The 26,243-nt window shown below is 47.1% G+C and overlaps 1 protein-coding gene across 1 annotated transcript in view; it reads left to right on the top strand.

The window, feature by feature from the left end:
• The first annotated feature begins 2,886 nt into the window (after positions 1 to 2,886).
• ZXDC (ZXD family zinc finger C) overlaps positions 2,887 to 26,243 on the top strand; it is a 30,902-nt gene continuing 7,545 nt past the window's right edge. Inside the window, exons 1-4 of the mRNA XM_077276645.1 lie at positions 2,887 to 3,869; positions 9,883 to 10,035; positions 10,205 to 10,283; positions 13,380 to 13,510. Of these exons, the coding sequence (XP_077132760.1) occupies positions 2,912 to 3,869; positions 9,883 to 10,035; positions 10,205 to 10,283; positions 13,380 to 13,510 (1,321 nt within the window). The 5' untranslated portion in view covers positions 2,887 to 2,911. The remainder of the gene's footprint in view (positions 3,870 to 9,882; positions 10,036 to 10,204; positions 10,284 to 13,379; positions 13,511 to 26,243) is intronic.

The raw sequence follows: 26,243 nt of genomic DNA, 5'->3' as shown, positions 1-26,243 counted from the left end.
ATAAGGGGCAGGAGTGTGGAGAATAAGGGGCAGGAGTGTGGAGAATAAGGGGCAGAAGTCTGGAGAATAAGGGGCAGGATTGTGGAGAATAAGGGGCAGGAGTGTGGAGAATATGGGGCATGAGTCTGGAGAATAAGGGCCAGGAGTGTAGAGAATAAGGGGCAGGAGTGTGGAGAATAAGGGGCAGGAGTGTGGAGAATAAGGGGCAGGAGTGTGGAGAATAAGGGGCAGGAGTGTGGAGAATAAGGGGCAGGAGTGTGGAGAATAAGGGGCAGGAGTCTGGAGAATAAGGGGCAGAAATCTGGAGAATAAGGGGCAGGAGTGTGGAGAATAACGGGCCGGAGTGTGGAGAATATGGGGCAGGAGTCTGGAGAATAAGGGGCAGGAGTGTGGAGAATAAGGGGCAGGAGTGTGGAGAATATGGGGCAGGAGTGTGGAGAATAAGGGGCAGGAGTGTGGAGAATAAGGGGCAGGAGTCTGGAGAATAAGGGGCAGGAGTGTGGAGAATAAGGGGCAGGAGTGTGGAGAATAAGGGGCAGGAGTGTGGAGAATAAGGGGCAGAAATCTGGAGAATAAGGGGCAGAAATCTGGAGAATAAGGGGCAGGAATGGGGAGAATAAGGGGCAGGAGTGTAGGGAATAAGAGGCAGGAGTGTGGAGAATAAGGGGCAGGAGTCTGGAGAATAAGGGGCAGGAGTGTGGGGAATAAGGGTCAGGAGTGTGGAGAATAAGGGGCAGAAGTCTGGAGAATAAGGGGCAGAAGTGTGGAGAATAAGGGGCAGGAGTGTGAAGAATAAGGGGCAGGAGTGTGGAGAATAAGGGGCAGGAGTGTGGAGAATAAGGGGCAGGAGTGTGGAGAATAAGGGGCAGGAGTGTGGAGAATAAGGGGCAGGAGTGTGGAGAATAAGGGGCAGGAGTGTGGAGAATAAGGGGCAGGAGTGTGGAGAATAAGGGGCAGAAATCTGGAGAATAAGTGCAGAAATCTGGAGAATAAGGGGCAGGAATGGGGAGAATAAGGGGCAGGAGTGTAGGGAATAAGAGGCAGGAGTGTGGAGAATAAGGGGCAGGAGTGTGGAGAATAAGGGGCAGGAGTGTGAAGAATAAGGGGCAGGAGTGTGGAGAATAAGGGGCAGGAGTGTGGAGAATAAGGGGCAGGAGTGTGGAGAATAAGGGGCAGGAGTGTGGAGAATAAGGGGCAGGAGTGTGGAGAATAAGGGGCAGGAGTGTGGAGAATAAGGGGCAGGAGTGTGGAGAATAAGGGGCAGAAATCTGGAGAATAAGTGCAGAAATCTGGAGAATAAGGGGCAGGAATGGGGAGAATAAGGGGCAGGAGTGTAGGGAATAAGAGGCAGGAGTGTGGAGAATAAGGGGCAGGAGTCTGGAGAATAAGGGGCAGGAGTGTGGGGAATAAGGGTCAGGAGTGTGGAGAATAAGGGGCAGAAGTCTGGAGAATAAGGGGCAGAAGTGTGGAGAATAAGGGGCAGAAGTCTGGAGAATAAGGGGCAGGAGTCTGGAGAATAAGGGGCAGAAGTGTGGAGAATAAGGGGCAGAAGTCTGAAGAATAAGGGGCAGGAGTCTGGAGAATAAGGGGCAGGAGTCTGGAGAATAAGGGGCAGAAGTGTGGAGAATAAGGGGCAGAAGTCTGAAGAATAAGGGGCAGAAGTGTGGAGAATAAGGGGCAGAAGTGTGGAGAATAAGGGGCAGAAGTCTGGAGAATAAGGGGCAGGAGTCTGGAGAATAAGGGGCAGAAGTCTGAAGAATAAGGGGCAGAAGTGTGGAGAATAAGGGGCAGAAGTGTGGAGAATAAGGGGCAGAAGTCTGGAGAATAAGGGGCAGAAGTCTGAAGAATAAGGGGCAGTGTTGGGAATACTGGGGCTTTACAGAACTTCATGGATTTGTCAATAAAAGCTGATGAAATGTTTATAATTGTCCATCAGGAACCACAGAAATATCCGACTAAAACAGTGAAAACACTGAAGAGGCAAAAGTGAAAAAGAAAACTTTAGTGTCAATCTGAAAACTTTTGGTCACGACTGTAGATACTCAACAAATAAATTGGAATCAGAAGAGCCCGTATAATGAATTATTAGGACGGTCATGTGGCCACGATTCATTCAATAAGTAGATGGACATGCAGATCCCATCAGCCTGACATGTAACATACACCACATGAGGAGTGCTGGGAGCCGGCGAGCACTCAGGGAAGCTGCTCTCGTGTCTGCCATTGGATCGATCGGGCGCTCGCCGGCTCAAGTCCCACAGAGAGACTAAGAAAAATGGAAATAATTAGTAAAAAATATTGAGGAAGAAAAAACATGAAAGGGAAAATAGTTGTGGTCCCAGAATGTGGAGGAATCGCCCCAACCTGCAGAATAAAGACGCGGCCGAGCCCCGAATAATGGAACCCCGGAGACACAGACACAAAGGGGGATTCTCCTGTCTTTTCTCCGCGCTGTGTGAGGTAAATGGCGGCGAAACGTCCACAACTCATCCCACAAGGAAAACCCAAAAGATACAACCACAAATAGTCCCACAATCACCACAATTACCGCACTTGTGCTAAACTAACAACGTCTTATACGATTTATCGCCTGGAGGCGACACTGGAGTCACACCAATTTATATAGATGATAATAGTGAAAAAAAAACAAAGCTCCAAAAATGACAGTCAAAGAGTTAAAAATGTTTTTGGAGACCTGGAACTCCCCTTGAAATCTGTGTGCATGAAGTCACGTGACTAAACGCCCCCTGTTCTCTACTGAGCCCCGTTATAAGAAACAAAATAGTCCGGGCGGTCTGTTGCTAAGTAACGGCAGAGTCGGCGGATGGACACTGTTATCGACATAGAGCTCCCTGTGAGGCGGTCTTTGCCATGTCCTTCCGCGCGAACTACTTGCTACAGGGATACCAAGATGGAAATCCAGGGGCCGACGGGGCAGCGGCAGCAAGATGGCGGCTCGGGGCTCCCTGAGGGAGAGACGCCGGCGGGGGAGGACGACGAGGAGAAGTCCGGGCGCCAGAAAGACGCTGGAAATATTCATCCCATCTACATGGTGGTCAACCTGGGGTCTGTGGCCCCGGAGCCGCCGCCGCCTCCTCCACCGCCGCCGCCGCCACAGAGGCCCTGCCCGTCCTCGGAGCTGGCTCTGCCCGGGTACGTGACGGTGCTCCTGGAGAACGGTCTGCTCACACTTGGTGGAGGCAGCAGGGAGGCCTCGGAGAGCGGAGCTAGGCCGCAGCCTCGGAGTGGGAGCAGCAGCGCGCCCGCCACCCCTCAGCAGAGCTGGGCCTCCGAGCTGTCACCTCCGGGGGAGCCGAGCAGCAGCTCCGGGGCGGCGGCGCACAGCTTCTCCGAGAGCCTGGAGGACATGGTGCTGCGCGGGGGGCCGGTGGACGAGCAGGTGGCCGGCTTCCTGGTGGGGGACATCGGGGAGCTGCAGGTGAACCTGGGGGAGGCGCTGGACCTGGCCCGGAAGGGGGTGCTGCTGGTGTTCCGCTGCCCGCAGCCCGGCTGCGCCAAAGCCTTCGACCGTAAGCAGCAGCTGAAGGTCCATTTACTGAGCCACACGGAGGAGCAGCGGCCGTACAAGTGCCAGGTGCAGGGCTGCGACTGGTCCTTCACCACCCTGTACAAGCTGAAGCGCCACCTGCAGTCGCACGACAAGCAGCGCCCCTTCTCCTGCGACGCCCTGGGCTGCGGCAAGAGGTTCACCACCGTCTACAACCTGAAAGCCCACCTGCGAGCCCACGAGCAGGAGAACCTGTACCGCTGCGACACCTGCGGCGAAGCCTTCAACACGACCACCAAGCTGAGTGCGCACAGGAGGACGCATTTCGAGCCCGACAGGCCGTACAAGTGTGAGTTTAATGGTACGTGCCAGACGGATGTATCACAGGGCGAATTATCTGCAGTCAGGCGGTGTAATTGTTGCACAGATGTAACACAGTAACTCAGCAACCAATTTGTGCAGCAGCTCTTGTTCTGTCTGACCCAACCTCTGGCACAAAGAGGTGCTGCAGCAGCCATCTGATGTCCAGCAGGTATTGTGCATGAGGGATGCAGCTACATGTGGTGCGATACCTGCCGGAAACTGGATGGTTGCCTCGGGAACTGTCGATGTCCGAAACCTCGAAGCAGAAATAATGGGTTTGTGCAGCTGTTCTTCCCACTGTCTTCAGCTGCAGCACACTGGGATGAAGAGGACAGTTACCCAGGCAACAGTTCCACACACAGATCATATAATAATTTATAATAATAATTTTTATTTATATAGCGACAGCATATTCTGCAGCACTTTACAATTAAGCATACCATGCATGAAATCCTGCAGCACCTGGCAGCAATCCGATGTCTTGCAGGTATCATGCATGTGTCCTAATAAGACACATGCCCGATACCTGCTGGGCATTAGACCGGTGCCTCAGGAACCGCATAGTCTTTGTGCAGCAGCTTCTTCCATGCGCGATACCTGCCGAGCTTCAGGTGATTGACCTGTCCGCTGTCAGAACAGGTAGAAGAGAAAGCTGCAACACAAAGTCTTTACATTTCTGAGCTGTGATATGTATTGGTAAGAGTTTACAGCCACTAAATGTAAACCAGAATGATCACATTTACTGACTGCAAGCAGAGGTTTTAAAAATAAAACAGCAAAGTTTATTAGAAAGCTGAATGGTCCACAAATTAAGGTACCGTTACACTAAACGACTTACCAACGATCACAACCAGCGAGACGACCTGGCCGTGATCGTTGGTAAGTCGTTGTGTGGTCGCTGGGGAGCTGTCACACAGACAGCTCTCTCCAGCGACCAACGATCAGGGGAACGACTTCGGCATCGTTGAAACTGTCTTCAACGATGCCGAAGTCCCCCTGCAGCACCCGGGTAACCAGGGTAAACATCGGGTTACTAAGTGCAGGGCCGCGCTTAGTAACCCGATATTTACCCTGGTTACCATTGTAAAAGTAAAAAAAAAAAAAACACTAAATACTCACATTCTGATGTCTGTCACGTCCCCCAGCGTCCACAGGGTTAAAACTGCTTTCGGCAGGAGCGCTGCTAAAGCACGCGCTGCTGCCGAGAACTTTCCTGCACTGAATGTGTCAGCGCCGGCAGTAACAGCGGTGACGTCACCGCTGTGCTCTGCTTTACGGCCGGCGCTGACAGTCAGTGCAGGGAAGCTCTCGGCCGAAAGCAGTTTTAACCCTATGGACGCCAGGGGACGTGACAGACATCAGAAGGTGATTATGTACTGTTTTTTTTTTTTACTTTTACAATGGTAACCAGGGTAAATATCGGGTTACTAAGCGTGGCCCTGCGCTTAGTAACCCGATATTTACCCTGGTTACAAGTGAACACATCGCTGGATCAGCGTCACACACCCCGATCCAGCCATGACAGCGGGTGATCAGCGACCAAAAAATGGTCCTGATCATTCCCCAACGATCTCCCAGCAGGGGCCTGATCGTTGGTCGCTGTCACACATAACGAGATCGTTGGCGGGATCGTTGCTACGTCACCAAAAGCGTGACGTTGCAACGATATCGTTAAGGATATCGTTATGTGTGACTCAGCCTTTAAGGACAAGCATTTGCAGGAATGTCCATTCTCGATTATCGGCCTGTGTAAATAGGTCATCAATCACCTGATAAACAAAACGCTTGATTTCATTCAGATAACTTAAATATAACTGATTTGTGCTTGGTCCTGGCCTGACATCGGTAATGTAAAGTACCATTACTTTGCGTTGTTTTAGTACATACATATTTCCCATGAACATTTTGGAGCATCATTTGTGTTATTCCTCCGTTATACTTGGAAAGTTTTCTCTGGCGTATTTTCAAATGCATCTAATTTGCTGTGCAGATTCTGCACCTCAAATCCACGCCAATCTACAGTATAATACAAGTGAATTTCTAAAACCCTTGTTCCTTGGGTGTACAGATTTTCCCAGAAGTTTTTTTGTGCTAATGTTGAAATCCAGAGTCAATTCAAAGCTCAATCTCCTGCAAAATCTGCGTAGGACACCTGTATATTTTGTATTGGAAACACCGTTGATTTGCCACGGTGCAGTTATTTGTGTACATCCGCAGCCTCATGATCTAAATCCGGTGCTGACCATTTATACACACATCCCACTGACGCGGGAAGGTTTAAAGGGAACCTGCCGTCTGATTCACAGCTGCCCAAACTGCAGGCAGCATAAATCTGAGCGTAACCACACGATTGCAGCCTGGGATGTTTTTCTTTAAAACTCTCTGTTGTTGAATCAGATGATAGATTTCCTTTGATGCCCAGTTGGCAATTTAATTGTTTGCAGGAGGAAAACATCTATATGAGGGTCTCTCTAAGGCTACGTTCACATTTGCGTTGTGCGCCGCGGCGCCACAACGCAAACAAAAACGCAGCAAAACGCATGCACAACGCTGCGTTTTGCGCCGCATGCGTCCTTTTTTTCATTGATTTTGGACGCAGCAAAAATGCAACTTGCTGCGCCCTCTGCGCCCGGACGTGGGCGCCGCAGGGACGCATGCGGCGCAAAACGCAAGTGCGACGCATGTCCATGCGCCCCCATGTTAAATATAGGGGCGCATGACGCATGCGGCGACGCTGCGGCACCGACCGCAAATGTGAACGTAGCCTAAGAGCTTATGCCTATCACCGTAATAAAAAACGGTCCGCTATTGGTTGGTCCACAAAAGTTTGACGAGGGTCATGCAATTTTTATCGCCTGGCATCAGAATGACCGATTTACATATGAATGTGATCCAACTGGAATACGATTTTAACATGAGCTTTTACATTGAGTAATTCTGTCATTTGCACATAGTTTTCAAAGGAAATATTCTGATATATATATTAGATACAGAAAGATGGGTATAAATGTGAGTGAGATATATATTCAGTGCTGTGTGTGTGTGTGTGTGTGTGTGTGTGTGTGTGTGTGTGTGTGTGTGTCTTACTGTACATGTATTTTTATTTATTTTTTATACATTTTTTCTGGGGAAAAAAAAAATGGTGTGGGAACCCCCAAAATGTTATTAACCAGCAGAGGGAAGCGGACAGCTGGGGGCAGATTTTTATTGCCTGGAAAGGGGGCAATACCCATGGAGCTTCCCAGACTTAAAAACATTAGCTCTCAGCTGCCCAAGAAATAGCGCATCCATAAGATGCACCAAATCTGGCACTTAGCCTCACTCTTCCCACTTTCCCTGTTGCGGTGGCAAGTGGTGTGATAGTTGGGGGCAGAGGGGAGATGTCACCATTGTGTTGTCAGGTGACACCAAGCCCAGGGGTTAGTAATGGAGAGACGTCTATAAGACTTCCCCATTACTAACCACCACTAGATGGTAGTTTGATTCTATCGCATCGGGTATTCTAGAATATGTATGTAGTTTATTTATGAAGATTTTCGAATAATACATTGAATACACAGGATTCGGCCGGCCGGGCGCGACCAATTAGCGAAGCGTGGTTCAAATCCCGCAGCAATTCGCGGTCTGACTGCGCCTGTCGCTGATTATTTGCGGCCGGCCACGTAGTGTATAACAGCCCACGCAGTGTATAGCGCAGCCCACGCAGTGTATAGCGCAGCCCACGCAGTGTATAGCGCAGCCCACGCAGTGTATAGCGCAGCCCACGCAGTGTATAGCGCAGCCCACGCAGTGTATAGCGCAGCCCACGCAGTGTATAGCGCAGCCCACGCAGTGTATAGCGCAGCCCACGCAGTGTATAGCGCAGCCCACGCAGTGTATAGCGCAGCCCACGCAGTGTATAGCGCAGCCCACGCAGTGTATAGCGCAGCCCACGCAGTGTATAGCGCAGCCCACGCAGTGTATAGCGCAGCCCACGCAGTGTATAGCGCAGCCCACGCAGTGTATAGCGCAGCCCACGCAGTGTATAGCGCAGCCCACGCAGTGTATAGCGCAGCCCACGCAGTGTATAGCGCAGCCCACGCAGTGTATAGCGCAGCCCACGCAGTGTATAGCGCAGCCCACGCAGTGTATAGCGCAGCCCACGCAGTGTATAGCGCAGCCCACGCAGTGTATAGCGCAGCCCACGCAGTGTATAGCGCAGCCCACGCAGTGTATAGCGCAGCCCACGCAGTGTATAGCGCAGCCCACGCAGTGTATAGCGCAGCCCACGCAGTGTATAGCGCAGCCCACGCAGTGTATAGCGCAGCCCACGCAGTGTATAGCGCAGCCCACGCAGTGTATAGCGCAGCCCGCCCACGCAGTGTATAGCGCAGCCCACGCAGTGTATAGCGCAGCCCGCCCACGCAGTGTATAGCGCAGCCCACGCAGTGTATAGCGCAGCCCGCCCACGCAGTGTATAGCGCAGCCGGCATCATATCCCTGTTAAAAAAAGAAAATAAAAAATAGTTGTATACTCACCCACTGTCGCCCAGCCACGTAGTATATAGCACAGACACGTAGTATATTGCCCAGCCACGTAATATATTGCTCAACCACTTAGTATATAGCACAGCCACGTAGTATATAGCACAGAGACGTTGTATATAACATTGCCCATGCAGTATATAACACAGGTCACGTAGTATAGAGCACAGCGATGTAGTATATTGCCCAGCCACGTAATATATACCACAACCACGTTGTATATAGCACAGCCCATATAATATATAGCACAGAGATGTAGTATATAACACAGCCCACGTAGTATATAGCAATGTGGGCACCATATCCCTGTTAAAAAAAAGAATTAAAATAAAAAATAGTTATATACTCACCCTCCGTCGGCCCCCCGGATCCAGCCCAGGCGTTTACTGATGTTCCTCGCGACGTTCCGGTACCAAGAGTGCATTGCGATCTCGCGACATGGTGACGTAGCGGTCTCGTGAGACCGCAATGCATGGACCGGTCACCGGAGCGGGAATACCTCGGCTGGATCCGGGGGCCCACGGAAGGTGAGTATATAATGACTTTTTTTTTTTTTTTCATTATTTTTAACATTAGATCTTTTTACTATTGATGCCGCGTAGGCAGCATCAATAGTAAAAAGTTGGTCACACAGGGTTAATAGCAGCGTTAACGGAGTGCGTTACACCGCGGCATAACACGGTCCGTTAACGCTGCCATTAACCCTGTGTGAGCGCTGACTGGGGGGGGGGAGAGTATGGAGCGGGCACTGACTGCGGGGAGTAGGGAGGGACTAATTCTCGGCCGGACTGTGCCCGTCGCTGACTGGTCGCGGCCTATCAGCGACGTGGGATTTCCGGGACACACAGAAAGACAGACGGAAGTGACCCTTAAACAATTACCGTATATAGTAGATATATATCTATCTATCCTATTCTGTTGGGTTGTGAAGTGATTTTACTGTACACGGCAAATGAAATGACGGGTTTTCAAGGATATGAGTGTGTAAAAATTGGACGGCACTTGCATGGTCCGAGTGCCATGCGAGATATATATATATTAGCATCCACCAGTACTGGTAGCTGGTATTCCCAACCCCGGATTCACCAGCTGTGCAGTTCAGTCTGGTGTTGTGCCCTTTTTGTGCTTAGATGGAGAGTGCAGCTCTCATCCCGGGGTGGAGTGGCTTCTCTTAGTACTGCTGGTGTCATCATGGGCAAAAATCCATTACTAGGTTCTGCAAGTCGCACTATATTTCCTTCCTCTGCCTGTATCTCCTCCAGTGAGATGGCAACGAGGACTGAAGAGGAAAGTTTGAGCGAACTTGTGTTGATATATCCTAAAGTGATCACTAGGTGAGAGGGGTGTAGTATCAGATGTGTGTAGTAGAAGGTTGCACCCAGGCTGTTGCTGTTACGGTTTTCTATAGAAATCCTTTGTGATATATTTTAATGCTGATGACCTGAACAGTTGTCATTTTTGAGACTGAACACTTCTGTTCTTTGTAGGTTGCGACAAGAGTTTTATTACAGTGACTGCATTATTCTCCCATCACAGAGCGCACGTACGCGAGCAGGAACAGTTCATCTGCTCTTTCCCTGGCTGCAATAAGCAATACGACAAGGCGTGCAGGCTGAAGATACATCTCCGCAGTCATACAGGTATGGCGTCTTGTCAGGGACAGGAATTAGGGCTGCTCCATATGTAAGGACACTCGCAATTATTGCCTGTTCCTTACCAGGATTCACCTTTTAATAATTGTTTACATAAAAACTGTAATCATTTGTGCGTTGTCACTGATTTCCACATGTAACGTTTTGCTTCTTTCAGGTGAGCGGCCTTTTATCTGTGACTTTGAGAGCTGCGGCTCGTCCTTCACAAGCATGTCCAAGCTCTTGAGACACAAAAGGTATCTTGTAGCAGTCGTGTCTCGCTGACACAGCACCGATGTTAATGTTTTTTTATAACTTGCCAGCAGTTTATGTATATATTCACATTATTTAAATACCGTATATACTCGAGTATAAGCCGACCCGAGTATAAGCCGACCCCCCTAATTTTGCCACAAAAAACTGGGAAAACTTATTGACTCGAGTATAAGCCTATGGTGGAAAATACAGCAGCTACTAGTGAATTTCAAAAATAAAAATAGATGCTCCATACCGTTCATTATTGCCCCAAAGGAGGTTCCATATAAAGCTGTGCCATATATAATGCTCCATACCGTTGATTATTGCCCCATAGATGCTCCATATATAGCTGTGCCATTGCTCTGCACCATTCATTATGGCCCCATAGATGCTCCTTATAAATCTGTGCCATTGCTCTGCACCATTCATTATGGCCCCATAGATGCCCCATATACAATGCTCTGCACCGTTCTTTATGGCCCCATAGATGCTCCATATAAAGCAGTGCCATATATGCTCTGCACTGTTCATTGTTGCCCCATAGATGTGCCATATAAATCTGTGCCATATAAATCTGTGCCATATAAATCTGTGCCATATAAATCTGTGCCATATAAATCTGTGCCATATAAATCTGTGCCATATAAATCTGTGCCATATAAATCTGTGCCATATAAATCTGTGCCATATAAATCTGTGCCATATAAATCTGTGCCATATAAATCTGTGCCATATAAATCTGTGCCATATAAATCTGTGCCATATAAATCTGTGCCATATAAATCTGTGCCATATAAATCTGTGCCATATAAATCTGTGCCATATATAGTGCTCTGCACCGTTGCCATATAAATCTGTGCCATATATAGTGCTCTGCACCGTTGCCATATAAATCTGTGCCATATAAATCTGTGCCATATAAATCTGTGCCATATAAATCTGTGCCATATAAATCTGTGCCATATAAATCTGTGCCATATAAATCTGTGCCATATAAATCTGTGCCATATAAATCTGTGCCATGTATAATGCTCTGCACCGTTGCCCCATGGATGCTCCACATAAATCTGTGCCATGTATAATGCTCTGCACCGTTGCCCCATGGATGTGCCATATAAATCTGTGCCATGTATAGTGCTCTGCACCGTTGCCCCATAGATACTCCACATAAATCTGTGCCATATATAACGCTGCTGCTGCAATAAAAAAAAAAACACTCACCTCTCTTGCTTGCAGCTCCTCAGCGTCCCGTCGTCTCTCTGCACTGACTGATCAGGCAGAGGGCGGCGCGCACACTATATGCGTCATCGCGCCCTCTGACCTGAACAGTCAGAGCCAGAGGACGGGAAGACGGAGCGGCGCCCAGCGGTTGGAACGTGGACAGGTGAATATAAAATACTCACCTAGTCCCGGCGCTCCTGGCGCTCCCCCTTCCTGTCACACTGTCTTCGGGTGCCGCAGCTCTTCCTCTGTCAGCGGTCACTGGCACCGCTGATTAGAGAAATGAATTTGCGGCTCCACCCCTATGGGAGTGGAGTCCATATTCATTTCTCTAATGAGCGGTCCCACGTGACCGCTGAACAGGGGAAGAGCTGTGGCACCCGAAGACAGTGTGACAGGCAGGGGGAGCGCCGGGACTAGGTGAGTATGCCTCAGCGCCCTCTCCCCCTCACCCGCCGACCCCACCGCCGACCGTGACTCGAGTATAAGCCGAGAGGGGCACTTTCAGCCCAAAAATTTGGGCTGAAAATCTCAGCTTATACTCTAGTATATACGGTAAGCTATATAAGCTATTTTCAGGTTTGAAAGTAGCAGCATTGTGAATGAGAGTTCATAAAATTATATAGGCTACTGAAAAATTTGCAGCATGAATAGAATTGTGGTGCAGACTTTCCATTCACAGCCAAAATATACTGATTTTCGTATCTTTTTCACCCTCCTTTGCAATGCAAATCTTTCAATATTTCCTTAGTCTCTGAATTTGGTGCGTTTTTTTAATGCTGCGGAAAGCTGCAGCGTGACACTCCAGTGTGGATGCACCCTAAACAGTTGAAATTTTGTATATCATATCACAGGGTATCTCCAACTTCATACTTTTTCTTACATATGTTGAAATGTCAAGTCTTTTAGATAGATCCAGAGGTATCGAATATATAGTGGTGCTGACGAGTACTTTGTATTGTATACAGCACATACTGTATTGTAAGTGTGTATGTGAAACATCCAGGCTTTCTGCCTTCATCCACAGTAAAGGAAATGAACAAATTGGAGAATCCGTTGAAAGATAAGGACTTGCATGTAGATGTAAAAAGCTTTTGTATTTATGGAGTCATTACTGGCTGTATAATTTGTGTGCTAGACATAATAATAATAAGTCCACATATCACTCAAACAGCTGCATGGCATCGTGATATACTTATCAGTATCTGCTCATTGTAATACTTCACCATGTGTAGAGAAAAGGCAGCTGTAGACCCCAAATGGCCATCTGACAAATGTCCCATGGATTATCTTGTCATAAATAAGTGACATTACAAAGTGCTTGTAAAATTGAGTTACTTTGCAACTTGTCTCTTATTACAAATAATCTCTGTTCTGAAGAATGGAGGAATTTCTATTCTAGTTTATTGCTCGTTGCCTAGGTTACCTGCCACTTCTGCCATCTGTGAAGGGTGGTCCGTTTCCTAGTGTAGGAGCGCAGTGCTTACTGGCTTTTTTTTTTGCAATTTGTAAGAGCTGCTCTGAAGGTGGAAACATTTTTGGATTTGGACAGATTCAGTGTCCCTACGCTTCTCCAATGCTGTCTCTGCTTACAGCGTCATAGGAAGCATAGTTCAGACTAGCAGCTCAACCATACCACTGTCCCAGGCTGCCAATCATTCAGGACTGTACAGCCCCCTACCACCACCCCAGGAAGCCGGAGGCAGAGGGGCACTGCACTTTAGAAAGAAAGAGCTTGAGACAAAACCTTTAAGTAATTTTGTTTTGAAATAGTATCAAAGCTATTATTAATACGACTATTTACATCCCAATTCCACAGTAATGTTATCACAAATTAATATTGCTTACATCCTTTATATTCTGTCTGCTTCAAGGAAACACGAGGATGACAGACGTTATCCGTGCCCAGTAGAAGGCTGCGGAAAATCGTTTACACGAGCAGAGCACTTAAAAGGACACAGAATTACTCACCTGGGCACAAAGCCTTTCGAGTGCCCTATAGATGGTAAGGATTCATGTCATTGGTCACATTTGTGCACTTTATGCTTGGGCTCTGGAGATACTTCTTGTGCCTGTATGAAACACAGTATATACATGGTCACTTTGATATTTGAGAGTGAATTGTTCGTTTTTTTGTGATATCCTTATTAGGGTTGAGCGAAACGGGTCGATCATTTTCAAAAGTCGCCGACTTTTGGCTAAGTCGGCGTCTCATGAAACCCGATCCGACCCCTGTGCTTGTCGGCCATGCGGTACGCGACTTTCGCGCCAAAGTCGCGTTTCAATGACGCGAAAAGCGCCATTTCTCAGCCAATGAAGGTGAACGCAGAGTGTGGGCAGCGTGATGACATAGATCCTGGTCCCCACCATCTTAGAGAAGGGCATTGCAGTGATTGGCTTGCTGTCTGCGGCGTCACAGGGGCTATAAAGGGGCGTTCCCGCCGACCGCCATCTTACTGCTGCTGATCTGAGCTTAGGGACAGGTTGCTGCCGCTTCATCAGAAGCAGGGAGAGCGTTAGGCAGGGTCCACTAACCACCAAACCGCTTGTGCTGCAGCGATTTCCACTGTCCAACACCACCTTCGGTGTGCAGGAACAGTGGAAGCTATTTTTTTTTTTTTTTCCCCTCAGCGCTGTAGCTCATTGGGCTGCCCTAGAAGGCTCCGTGATAGCTGTATTGCTGTGTGTACGCCACTGTGGAAACCAACTGCTTTTTTCAAAGCACATATCCTCTTGTTCCTTCCTTTCTGCACAGCTATCTTTTTTGTTTGTCCACACTTTTTATTTAATTTGTGCATCAGTCCACTCCTATTGCTGCCTGCCATACCTGGCTTACATTACTGCAGGGAGATAGTAATTGTAGGACAGTTTTTTTTTTTTTTTTGATTTTTTTTTGGGGGAGATTAAGATTGGCATTTCTGCTACAGTGCCATCCCTGTGTGTGCCATCTCTCACTGAGTGGGCCATAGAAAGCCTATTTATTTTTTCCGTGATTTGTGTTCTAAAATCTACCTCAACACAGAAACACTACATCAATCAGTGGGAGAAAAATATTGGCCTCAGTCAGGGCTTGTGTGCCACTGCTGTGTGTGCGCTATCTCTCATTCAGTGGGCTATAGCAAGCCTATATTTTTTTTTTTTTTTTTTTTTTTAATATTATTTGGTTTCAAAAGTCTCCCTGAAAAAAAAAAAAAACCTAAAAAAACAGTGGGAGAGTAATATTGCCCTTTCAGCTTGTGTGCCAGTCTTGACTCCTGGGTGTGCCACCTCTCTCCCTCTCATTCAGTGGGCCATAGAAAGCCTATTTATTTTTTTTTTAAAATATTATTGGGTTTCTAAAGTCTCCCTGAAAAAAACAAAAAATACATAAAAAAACAGTGGGAGAGTAATATTGCCCTTTCAGCTTGTGTGCCAGTCTTGACTCCTGGGTGTGCCACCTCTCTCCCTCTCATTCAGTGGGCCATAGAAAGCCTTTTTTTTTTTTGGTTTTTTTAATATTATTTGGTTTCTAAAGTCTCCCTGAAAAAAACAAAAAAAAACATAAAAAACAGTGGGAGAGTAATATTGCCCTTTCAGCTTGTGCGCCAGTCTTGACTCCTGGTTGTGCCACCTCTCTCTCTCTAATTGTGGGCCATAGAAAGCCTTTTTTTTTTTTTAAAATATTATTGGGTTTCTAAAGTCTCCCTGAAAAAACAAAAAATACATAAAAAAACAGTGGGAGAGTAATATTGCCCTTTCAGCTTGTGTGCCAGTCTTGACTCCTGGGTGTGCCACCTCTCTCCCTTTCATTCAGTGGGCCATAGAAAGCCTATTTATTTTTTCCGTGATTTGTGTTCTAAATTCTACCTCAACACAAAAACACTACATCAATCAGTGGGAGAAAAATATTGGCCTCAGTCAGGGCTTGTGTGCCACTGCTGTGTGTGCTATCTCTCATTCAGTGGGCTATAGCAAGCCTATTTTTTTTTTTTTTTTTTTTTTTTTAATATTATTTGGTTTCTAAAGTCTCCCTGAAAAAAAAAAAAAACCTAAAAAAACAGTGGGAGAGTAATATTGCCCTTTCAGCTTGTGTGCCAGTCTTGACTCCTGGGTGTGCCACCTCTCTCCCTCTCATTCAGTGGGCCATAGAAAGCCTATTTATTTTTTTTTAAAAATATTATTGGGTTTCTAAAGTCTCCCTGAAAAAACAAAAAATACATAAAAAAACAGTGGGAGAGTAATATTGCCCTTTCAGCTTGTGTGCCAGTCTTGACTCCTGGGTGTGCCACCTCTCTCCCTTTCATTCAGTGGGCCATAGAAAGCCTATTTTTTTTTTTTTTAATATTATTTGGTTTCTAATTCTCCCTGAAAAAAAAAAAAAAACCTAAAAAAACAGTGGGAGAGTAATATTGCCCTTTCAGCTTGTGTGCCAGTCTTGACTCCTGGGTGTGCCACCTCTCTCCCTCTCATTCAGTGGGCCATAGAAAGCCTATTTATTTTTTTTTTTAAATATTATTGGGTTTCTAAAGTCTCCCTGAAAAAACAAAAAATACATAAAAAAACAGTGGGAGAGTAATATTGCCCTTTCAGCTTGTGTGCCAGTCTTGACTCCTGGGTGTGCCACCTCTCTCCCTTTCATTCAGTGGGCCATAGAAAGCCTATTTTTTTTTTTTTTAATATTATTTGGTTTCTAATTCTCCCTGAAAAAAAAAAAAAAACCTAAAAAAACAGTGGGAGAGTAATATTGCCCTTTCAGCTTGTGTGCCAGTCTTGACTCCTGGGTGTGCCACCTCTCTCCCTCTCATTCAGTGGGCCATAGAAAGCCTATTTATTTTTTTTTTAAAATATTATTGGGTTTCTAAAGTCTCCCTGAAAAAACAAAAAATACATAAAAAAACAGTGGGAGAGTAATATTGCCCTTTCAGCTTGTGTGCCAGTCTTGACTCCTGGGTGTGCCACCTCTCTCCCTTTCATTCAGTGGGCCATAGAAAGCCTATTTTTTTTTTTTTTAATATTATTTGGTTTCTAATTCTCCCTGAAAAAAAAAAAAAAACCTAAAAAAACAGTGGGAGAGTAATATTGCCCTTTCAGCTTGTGTGCCAGTCTTGACTCCTGGGTGTGCCACCTCTCTCCCTCTCATTCAGTGGGCCATAGAAAGCCTATTTATTTTTTTTTTTAAATATTATTGGGTTTCTAAAGTCTCCCTGAAAAAACAAAAAATACATAAAAAAACAGTGGGAGAGTAATATTGCCCTTTCAGCTTGTGTGCCAGTCTTGACTCCTGGGTGTGCCACCTCTCTCCCTTTCATTCAGTGGGCCATAGAAAGCCTATTTTTTTTTTTTTTTTAATATTATTTGGTTTCTAATTCTCCCTGAAAAAAAAAAAAAAACCTAAAAAAACAGTGGGAGAGTAATATTGCCCTTTCAGCTTGTGTGCCAGTCTTGACTCCTGGGTGTGTCACCTCTCTCCCTCTCATTCAGTGGGCCATAGAAAGCCTATTTATTTTTTTTTTTAAATATTATTGGGTTTCTAAAGTCTCCCTGAAAAAACAAAAAATACATAAAAAAACAGTGGGAGAGTAATATTGCCCTTTCAGCTTGTGTGCCAGTCTTGACTCCTGGGTGTGCCACCTCTCTCCCTCTCATTCAGTGGGCCATAGAAAGCCTTTTTTTTTTTTGGTTTTTTTAATATTATTTGGTTTCTAAAGTCTCCCTGAAAAAAACAAAAAAAACATAAAAAACAGTGGGAGAGTAATATTGCCCTTTCAGCTTGTGCGCCAGTCTTGACTCCTGGTTGTGCCACCTCTCTCTCTCTAATTGTGGGCCATAGAAAGCCTTTTTTTTTTTTTTTTTTAATATTATTTGGTTTCTAAAGTCTCCCTGAGAAAAAAAAATAAATAAATTAGGTGGGAGATTAATATTGACATTAGTGCTTGAGTGACAGTCCTGCGTGTGTGTCATCTCTGTGATTTTGTGCCACAGAAAACAGAGTGTGTAACATTGTGCCTGATTTTCCTTGTGGTCTCACCAACCTGTTAAGGGATATTGAAATCATACTGAAGTTATAGCTCACCGTGTAAGTTGTTTGATAGCAACAAATAAAGTTACTTTGGTTAAGATTTTAAAACAATGAGGAAGTCTGGTGCAAGAGGTCGTCGTGGGCGTTCATTGTCAGCTGGTAATGATGGTAGTGGTAGTGGAGCATCAGGTGGTCGTGGGGATAAAAATATTCCACCTAAGTCTGGAGCTGTGGAGCCAGTTTCGTCGTCAGGCTACACAAGGCCTCGAACGCTCTCTTTTCTGGGAGTAGGAAAACCGCTTTTAAAGGCGGAGCAGCAACAGCAAGTTTTGGCTTACATTGCAGACTCAGCCTCTAGCTCTTTTGCCTCCTCTTCCGAAACTGGTAAATGTAAAAGCAGCGCGTCGCTTGTGGATGTTCACGGTCAGGGACAAGTCGCTTCCTTGTCCTCCTCAGCAAAAACTACAACAAGAGAGAAGGATGCAGCAGGCGACACAACGGGTCACTCCATGGAGCTCTTTACACATACCGTCCCTGGCTTAGAAAGTGAAACATTTAACAGGCCATGCCCATTACAAGTATATTCTGACATGGAGTGCACTGATGCACAGCCACAGCCAGAGTACTATGCTGCTCCTTTGACTCAGACCACCACATTGCCCTCTCAGGGTACAGATCCACAATCAGACCCTGATGAGACTATGTTGCCCCGCCACGAACGCTATACCACCGACCGACACAGTGACACAGACGAAGTTGCACACGAGCTCGAAGAGGAGGTAATAGATGACCCAGTTATTGACCCCGATTGGCAGCCATTGGGGGAACAGGGTGCAGGCGGCAGTAGTTCAGAAGCGGAGGTGGAGGAGGGGCCGCAGCAGGCATCAACATCGCAACAGGTTCCATCTGCCGGGCCCGTATCTGGACCAAAACGCGTGTCAAAGCCAAAACCTGTTGGAGCACAGCGTTGCCATCCGGTTAAAGCTCAGTCTGCAATCCCTGAAAAGGGATCAGAGTCTAGGAAGAGTGCAGTCTGGCATTTTTTTAAACAACATCCAACTGATCAGCGCAAAGTCATCTGTCAAAAATGTTCAACTAGCTTAAGCAGAGGTCAGAATCTGAAAAGTCTAAATACTAGTTGCATGCATAGACACTTAACCACCATGCATTCTCAAGCCTGGACTAACTACCAAACGTCCCTCAAGGTTGTAGCACCCTCGGCCAATGAAGCTAGTCAGCAACGCAACATCCCTTCCGTCACTGTAAGGCCACCATTTTCCGCACCACCGGCAGTATCTGTGCAGGTTTCTTTGCCAGCCAAAAGCAGTCAGGGTCAGGGAATCACCAGTTTTGTAGGAGGAAATATTGCATGTAGGGCACCGGCGGAAACAATACCGTCTCCAACCGTCTCTCAGTCTGCCATGTCCACCGGCACACCCGAAAGTTCCACGATCTACAGCTCTCCAGTCCAGCTCACCCTACATGAGACTCTGGTTAGAAAAAGGAAGTACTTATCCTCGCATCCGCGTACACAGGGTTTTAACGCCCACATAGCTAGACTAATCTCGTTAGAGATGATGCCCTACCGGTTAGTTGAAAGCGAAGCTTTCAAAGCCCTGATGGAGTACGCTGAACCACGATACGAGCTACCCAGTCGACACTTTTTTTCCAGAAAAGCCATCCCAGCCCTGCACCAGCATGTTAAACAGCGCATCGTCCATGCACTCAGGCAATCTGTGAGTACAAAGGTGCACCTGACTACAGATGCATGGACCAGTAGGCATGGCCAGGGACGTTATGTGTCCATCACGGCACACTGGGTGAATGTGGTGGATGCAGGGTCCACAGGCGACATCAATTTAGGGACAGTTGTGCCTAGCCCACGGTCTAGGAAACAGTTGGCTGTAGGCGTTCGCACCCCCTCCTCCTCCTCCTCGTCCTCCTGCAGAAGCTACAGCTCTTCCACAGAACGCAGTCGGCCAACCACTCCATCGGCAGATGACACTGTTGCACACCAGTTGTCCCATTATGGGCCAGCTACTGCCAAGCGTCAGCAGGCTGTATTGGCTATGAAGTGTTTGGGCGACAACAGACACACCGCGGAAGTTCTGTCCGAGTTCTTGCAACAAGAAACGCAGTCGTGGCTGGGCACAGTAGATCTTGAGGCAGGCAAGGTAGTGAGTGATAACGGAAGGAATTTCATGGCTGCCATCTCCCTTTCCCAACTGAAACACATTCCTTGCCTGGCTCACACCTTAAACCTGGTGGTGCAGTGCTTATTGAAAACTTATCCTGGGTTCTCCGACCTGCTCCTCAAAGTGCGTGCACTTTGCTCACATATCCGACGTTCGCCTGTACACGCCAGCCGTATGCAGACCTATCAGCGGTCTTTGAACCTTCCCCAGCATCGCCTAATCATAGACGTTGCAACAAGGTGGAACTCAACACTGCACATGCTTCAGAGACTGTGCGAACAGAGGCGTGCTGTTATTTATTTGTGGGAGGATACACGGGCAGGCAGTAGGATGGCAGACATGGAGTTGTCAGGTGTGCAGTGGTCGAAGATACAAGACATGTGTCAAGTCCTTCAGTGTTTTGAGGAATGCACACGGCTGGTTAGTGCAGACAACGCCGTAATAAGCATGAGCATCCCCCTAATGCGTCTGCTGATGCAAAGTTTGACGCACATAAAGGAGCAGGCGTCTGCACCAGAGGAAGAGGGAAGCCTTGATGACAGTCAGCCATTGTCTGGTCAGGGCAGTGTACAGGACGAGGTAGCGGGCGAAGAGGAGGTGGAGGACGAGGAGGATGATGGGGATGAGTATATTTTTAATGCGGAAACTTTCACGGGGGCACAGGAAATTGGTTGCGTGTCACGGCCGGGTTCTGGTTTTTTGAGGGACACAAGTGACGTAGATTTGCCTGCAACTGCCCCTCAACCAATCACAACCGGAGATTTGACAAGTGGAACTTTGGCCCACATGGCGGATTATGCCTTACGTATCCTACAAAGGGACACACGCATTACGAAAATGATGAACGATGACGATTACTGGTTGGCCTGCCTCCTTGATCCACGCTATAAAGGCAAATTGCAAAATATTATGCCACATGAGAACTTGGAACTAATATTAGCAACCAAACAATCAACTCTTGTTGACCGTTTGCTTCAGGCATTCCCAGCACACAGCGCACGTGATCGTTCTCACACGAGCTCCAGGGGGCAGCAGACTAGGAGTGTTAGGGGTGCACACATCAGAAGTGGCGTTGGACAGAGGGGTTTTCTGACCAGGTTGTGGAGTGATTTTGCTATGACCGCAGACAGGACAGGTACTGCTGCATCAATTGAAAGTGACAGGAGACAACATTTGTCCAGTATGGTTACTAACTATTTTTCATCCCTTATCGATGTTCTCCCTCAACCGTCATTCCCATTTGATTACTGGGCCTCCAAATTAGACACCTGGCCAGAATTGGCAGAATATGCATTGCAGGAGCTTGCTTGCCCGGCAGCAAGTGTCCTATCAGAAAGAGTATTCAGTGCTGCAGGGTCAATATTAACCGAAAAAAGGACTCGTCTGGCTACCCAAAATGTTGACGATCTAACATTCATTAAAATGAACCACAACTGGATTTCAAAATCTTTTGCCCCACCTTGCCCGGCCGACACCTAGCTTTCCTATGAAAAGCTCTTGCCTGTGAATTACTTTTCTAATGTCTAATTTGCTGCTGCAGATTGTACAGCATACGACATGTTTACACCTCCCTAAATGGCCAAACTCCCCACACGGGGCCGTGGTATCGCGACTTGGCGCAAGCACCCGTGAGACTGCTGTTTGTCTGAAGAGGTGGGTGTGCTCGCTTTTGGTTGACGGCATTGCTACTGGGTCCCTCATAGTACAATGTAGTGTCTCTGGCGGTGGTGGTGCGCACCCAACGTCAGACACACCGTTGTAACATGAGTGGCCCTGGGGCGGTCCCGCCGGCCTCAAGAGAGTTCCCCCCTACCCCAGCTCAAACTGGGCTCTACTACGTGCAAAATTATGTCGCACAGCTCCACCAATCTTTAGTCTATTCGCTGACATCATTCAATGTCTGGCACTGACAATACAAATTTGTAGACATCTATGATGCAACTTAAAGTAGTCTGTGTCTGTGTCCTATATTGGCACCATTAAATAGTTACTGCCAAATTACTATGTCAGAAACACAGCAGATGAGCCCACCCCTGTACCTAAGTATGCCATCTTTTTTTTTGTTTTGGTTGTTTTGCGAGACATTAACATCTATTTATATTTTGGGAGTACTGGGACAGACACTCCTTGCACTACTCCTCCACTCAGCACCAAGCTGCCTGCCCGTGTATCCATGTAACCGCTGTAAAACTGCCATGAGCCTATTGTTTGTTATTTTAGGCCTTTGATAGCCTGTCTGCGGTCCCTACTCCTCCACTGACCACCAAGCTGCCTGCCCGTGTATCCATGTAACCGCTGTAAAACTGCCATGAGCCTATTGTTTGTTATTTTAGGCCTTCGAAGCCTGTCTGCGGTCCATACTTTAAATACTCCTCCACTCAGCACCAAGCTGCCTGCCCGTGTATCCATGCAACCGCTGTAAAACTGCCATGAGCCTATTGTTTGTTATGTTAGGCCTTTGATAGCCTGTCTGCGGTCCCTACTTTAAATACTCCTCCACTCACCACCACCAAGCTGCCTGCCCGTGTATCCATGTAACCGCTGTGAAACTGCCATGAGCCTATTGTTTTTTTATGTTAGGCCTTTGATAGCCTGTCTGCGGTCCCTACTTTAAATACTCCTCCACTCACCACCACCAAGCTGCCTGCCCGTGTATCCATGTAACCGCTGTAAAACTGCCATGAGCCTATTGTTTGTTATGTTAGGCCTTTGATAGCCTGTCTGCGGTCCCTACTTTAAATACTCCTCCACTCACCACCACCAAGCTGCCTGCCCGTGTATCCATGTAACCGCTGTAAAACTGCCATGAGCCTATTGTTTGTTATGTTAGGCCTTTGAAGCCTTTCTGCGCTCCCTCCTTCCACTAGTCCTCCACTGACCAGACCACTGCTGCCCGTGTACCCCTGGAACCAATTTTAAAGTGCCTACAGCCAGCCCATTTTATTGTGTTAGGCCTTCGAAGCCTGTCTGCGGTCCATACTTCCACTAGTCCTCCACTGACCAGACCACTGCTGCCCGTGTACCCCTGGAACCAATTTTAAAGTGCCTACAGTCAGCCCATTTTATTGTGTTAGGCCTTCGAAGCCTGTCTGCGGTCCATACTTCCACTAGGCCTCCACTGACCAGACCACTGCTGCCCGTGTACCCCTGGAACCAATTTTAAAGTGCCTACAGCCAGCCCATTTTATTGTGTTAGGCCTTCGAAGCCTGTCTGCGGTCCATACTTTAAATACTCCTCCACTCACCACCAAGCTGCCTGCCCGTGTATCCATGTAACCGCTGTAAAACTGCCATGAGCCTATTGTTTGTTATGTTAGGCCTTTGATAGCCTGTCTGCGGTCCTTACTTTAAATACTCCTCCACTCACCACCTAGCTGCCTGTGTATCCATGTAACCGATGTAAAACTGCCATGACTGCCTACTGTTTGTTATTTTAGGCCTTTGATAGCCTGTCTGCGGCCCCTACTTGCAATACTCCTCCACTGACCACAATGCTGCCTGGAGTGCCTGCCTGTGTATCCATGTAACCGATGTAAAACTGCCATGACTGCCTACTGTTTGTTATTTTAGGCCTTTGATAGCCTGTCTGCGGCCCCTACTTGCAATACTCCTCCACTGAGCACAATGCTGCCTGGAGTGCCTGCCTGTGTATCCATGTAACCGATGTAAAACTGCCATGACTGCCTACTGTTTGTTATTTTAGGCCTTTGATAGCCTGTCTGCAGCCCCTACTTGCAATACTCCTCCACTGACCACACCAATGCTGCCCGTGTACCCCTGGAACCTATTTAAAAGTTCATAGAGCCTAGTTATATATTTTATTTACTATTAATAAGGCCATGATGGACTACGCTGTACCACGCTACAAGCTAACCAGTCGACACTTCTTTTGCGAGAAAAGCCATCCCAACCCTCCACCAGCATGTAGAAGACCGCATTGTCCATGCACTCTGGCAATCTGTGAGTACAAAGGTGCACCTGACAACAGACGCATGGACCTGTAGGCATGGCCACGGAAGATTACGTGTCCATTACGGCGCAATGGGTTAATGTGGTGGATGCATGGTCCACAGGGGACAGCCTACTAAGTCTGTCTGCAGTCCCTAATTCAAATTGTCCTCCACTGTCTAAATCGGAACTTCCACCTTCTGGCTTTCGGCCTATAGTATCAGAAATTAAACTGCATTTGGCCTTCAACTTTGGTTAGGGCCTACTAACGGCTTCTGCCCCTCCCTGGTGTTGTCCTCAACTAAATAAAGCTGAGCTTCAACCTTCCGGCTCTCATTAAGTGGTTTTTAAAAAAAAATGGTGGTTAGGGCCTACTAACGGCTTCTGCCCCTCCCTGGTGTTGTCCTCAACTAAATAAAGCTGAGCTTCAACCTTCCGGCTCTCATTAAGTGGTTTTAAAAAAAAAAAAATTGGTGGTTAGGGCCTACTAACGGCTTCTGCCCCTCCCTGGTGTTGTCCTCAACTAAATAAAGCTGAGCTTCAACCTTCCGGCTCTCATTAAGTGGTTTTTAAAAAAAAATGGTGGTTAGGGCCTACTAACGGCTTCTGCCCCTCCCTGGTGTTGTCCTCAACTAAATAAAGCTGAGCTTCAACCTTCCGGCTCTCATTAAGTGGTTTTTAAAAAAAAATGGTGGTTAGGGCCTACTAACGGCTTCTGCCCCTCCCTGGTGTTGTCCTCAACTAAATAAAGCTGAGCTTCAACCTTCCGGCTCTCATTAAGTGGTTTTAAAAAAAAAAAAATTGGTGGTTAGGGCCTACTAACGGCTTCTGCCCCTCCCTGGTGTTGTCCTCAACTAAATAAAGCTGAGCTTCAACCTTCCGGCTCTCATTAAGTGGTTTTAAAAAAAAAAAAATTGGTGGTTAGGGCCTACTAACGGCTTCTGCCCCTCCCTGGTGTTGTCCTCAACTAAATAAAGCTGAGCTTCAACCTTCCGGCTCTCATTAAGTGGTTTTAAAAAAAAAAAAAATGGTGGTTAGGGCCTACTAACGGCTTCTGCCCCTCCCTGGTGTTGTCCTCAACTAAATAAAGCTGAGCTTCAACCTTCCGGCTCTCATTAAGTGGTTTTAAAAAAAAAAAAATTGGTGGTTAGGGCCTACTAACGGCTTCTGCCCCTCCCTGGTGTTGTCCTCAACTAAATAAAGCTGAGCTTCAACCTTCCGGCTCTCATTAAGTGGTTTTAAAAAAAAAAAAAATGGTGGTTAGGGCCTACTAACGGCTTCTGCCCCTCCCTGGTGTTGTCCTCAACTAAATAAAGCTGAGCTTCAACCTTCCGGCTCTCATTAAGTGGTTTTAAAAAAAAAAAAATTGGTGGTTAGGGCCTACTAACGGCTTCTGCCCCTCCCTGGTGTTGTCCTCAACTAAATAAAGCTGAGCTTCAACCTTCCGGCTCTCATTATGTGGTTTAAAAAAAAAAAATGGTGGTTAGGGCCTACTAACGGCTTCTGCCCCTCCCTGGTGTTGTCCTCAACTAAATAAAGCTGAGCTTCAACCTTCCGGCTCTCATTATGTGGTTTAAAAAAAAAAAATGGTGGTTAGGGCCTACTAACGGCTTCTGCCCCTCCCTGGTGTTGTCCTCAACTAAATAAAGCTGAGCTTCAACCTTCCGGCTCTCATTAAGTGGTTTTTAAAAAAAAATGGTGGTTAGGGCCTACTAACGGCTTCTGCCCCTCCCTGGTGTTGTCCTCAACTAAATAAAGCTGAGCTTCAACCTTCCGGCTCTCATTATGTGGTTTTAAAAAAAAAAAAAATGGTGGTTAGGGCCTACTAACGGCTTCTGCCCCTCCCTGGTGTTGTCCTCAACTAAATAAAGCTGAGCTTCAACCTTCCGGCTCTCATTAAGTGGTTTTAAAAAAAAAAAAAATGGTGGTTAGGGCCTACTAACGGCTTCTGCCCCTCCCTGGTGTTGCCCTCAACTAAATAAAGCTGAGCTTCAACCTTCTGCTCCAAATTACCATTTTAAAAAATGCAATAGGCTTTTCCGGCCTACTAAAGGTGTCTGCCCCTCCCTGGTGTTGTCCTCAACTGAACAAAGCTGAGCTTCCACATTCTGGCTTTCGCCCTATACTATCAGATATTAAACTGCATTTGGCCTACTAGTGTGGTTAGGCCCTTGAAACAGTGTCTGCTGCTCTTGGGTTTGCTACTCCACTGAACAAAGCAATGCCGCCTGTTTAGTCCTGTTACCAATTTTGAACTGCATGTAGCCTACTTTATTCTTTGGCCCTATATCTGTTTCCTCCTCATCCTGCCCATTGCCCAGCCACTGCTAAATGAGTCTGCTGGTACATTGACCTAGACCACTACATTCCCCTTGTACTCTACACAGCCAGAATCTGTCCCTGCTGAAAGTAAGGTTCCCCTTCCCGCATGTTATACCACCTTACACAGGGACAAAGAGGAAGGTGCAGATGAAAGTGCAGGTTCCTTCATCAGGTGGGGGGGCATACTCGTTGGCGACGTCACTGGCACAGGGCCCCTCAGAGTACGCAAAAGTGTCGCTGCTGGTGGGAGGCGCCCCCGCCATGCAAACACACCG

The sequence above is a fragment of the Ranitomeya variabilis genome, chromosome 8 (genome assembly GCF_051348905.1).
Source record: "Ranitomeya variabilis isolate aRanVar5 chromosome 8, aRanVar5.hap1, whole genome shotgun sequence".
Taxonomy (NCBI): Eukaryota; Metazoa; Chordata; class Amphibia; order Anura; family Dendrobatidae; genus Ranitomeya; species Ranitomeya variabilis.
Note: the sequence above shows the minus strand (reverse complement) of the source record. Positions and strands in the feature narration are given on the sequence as shown.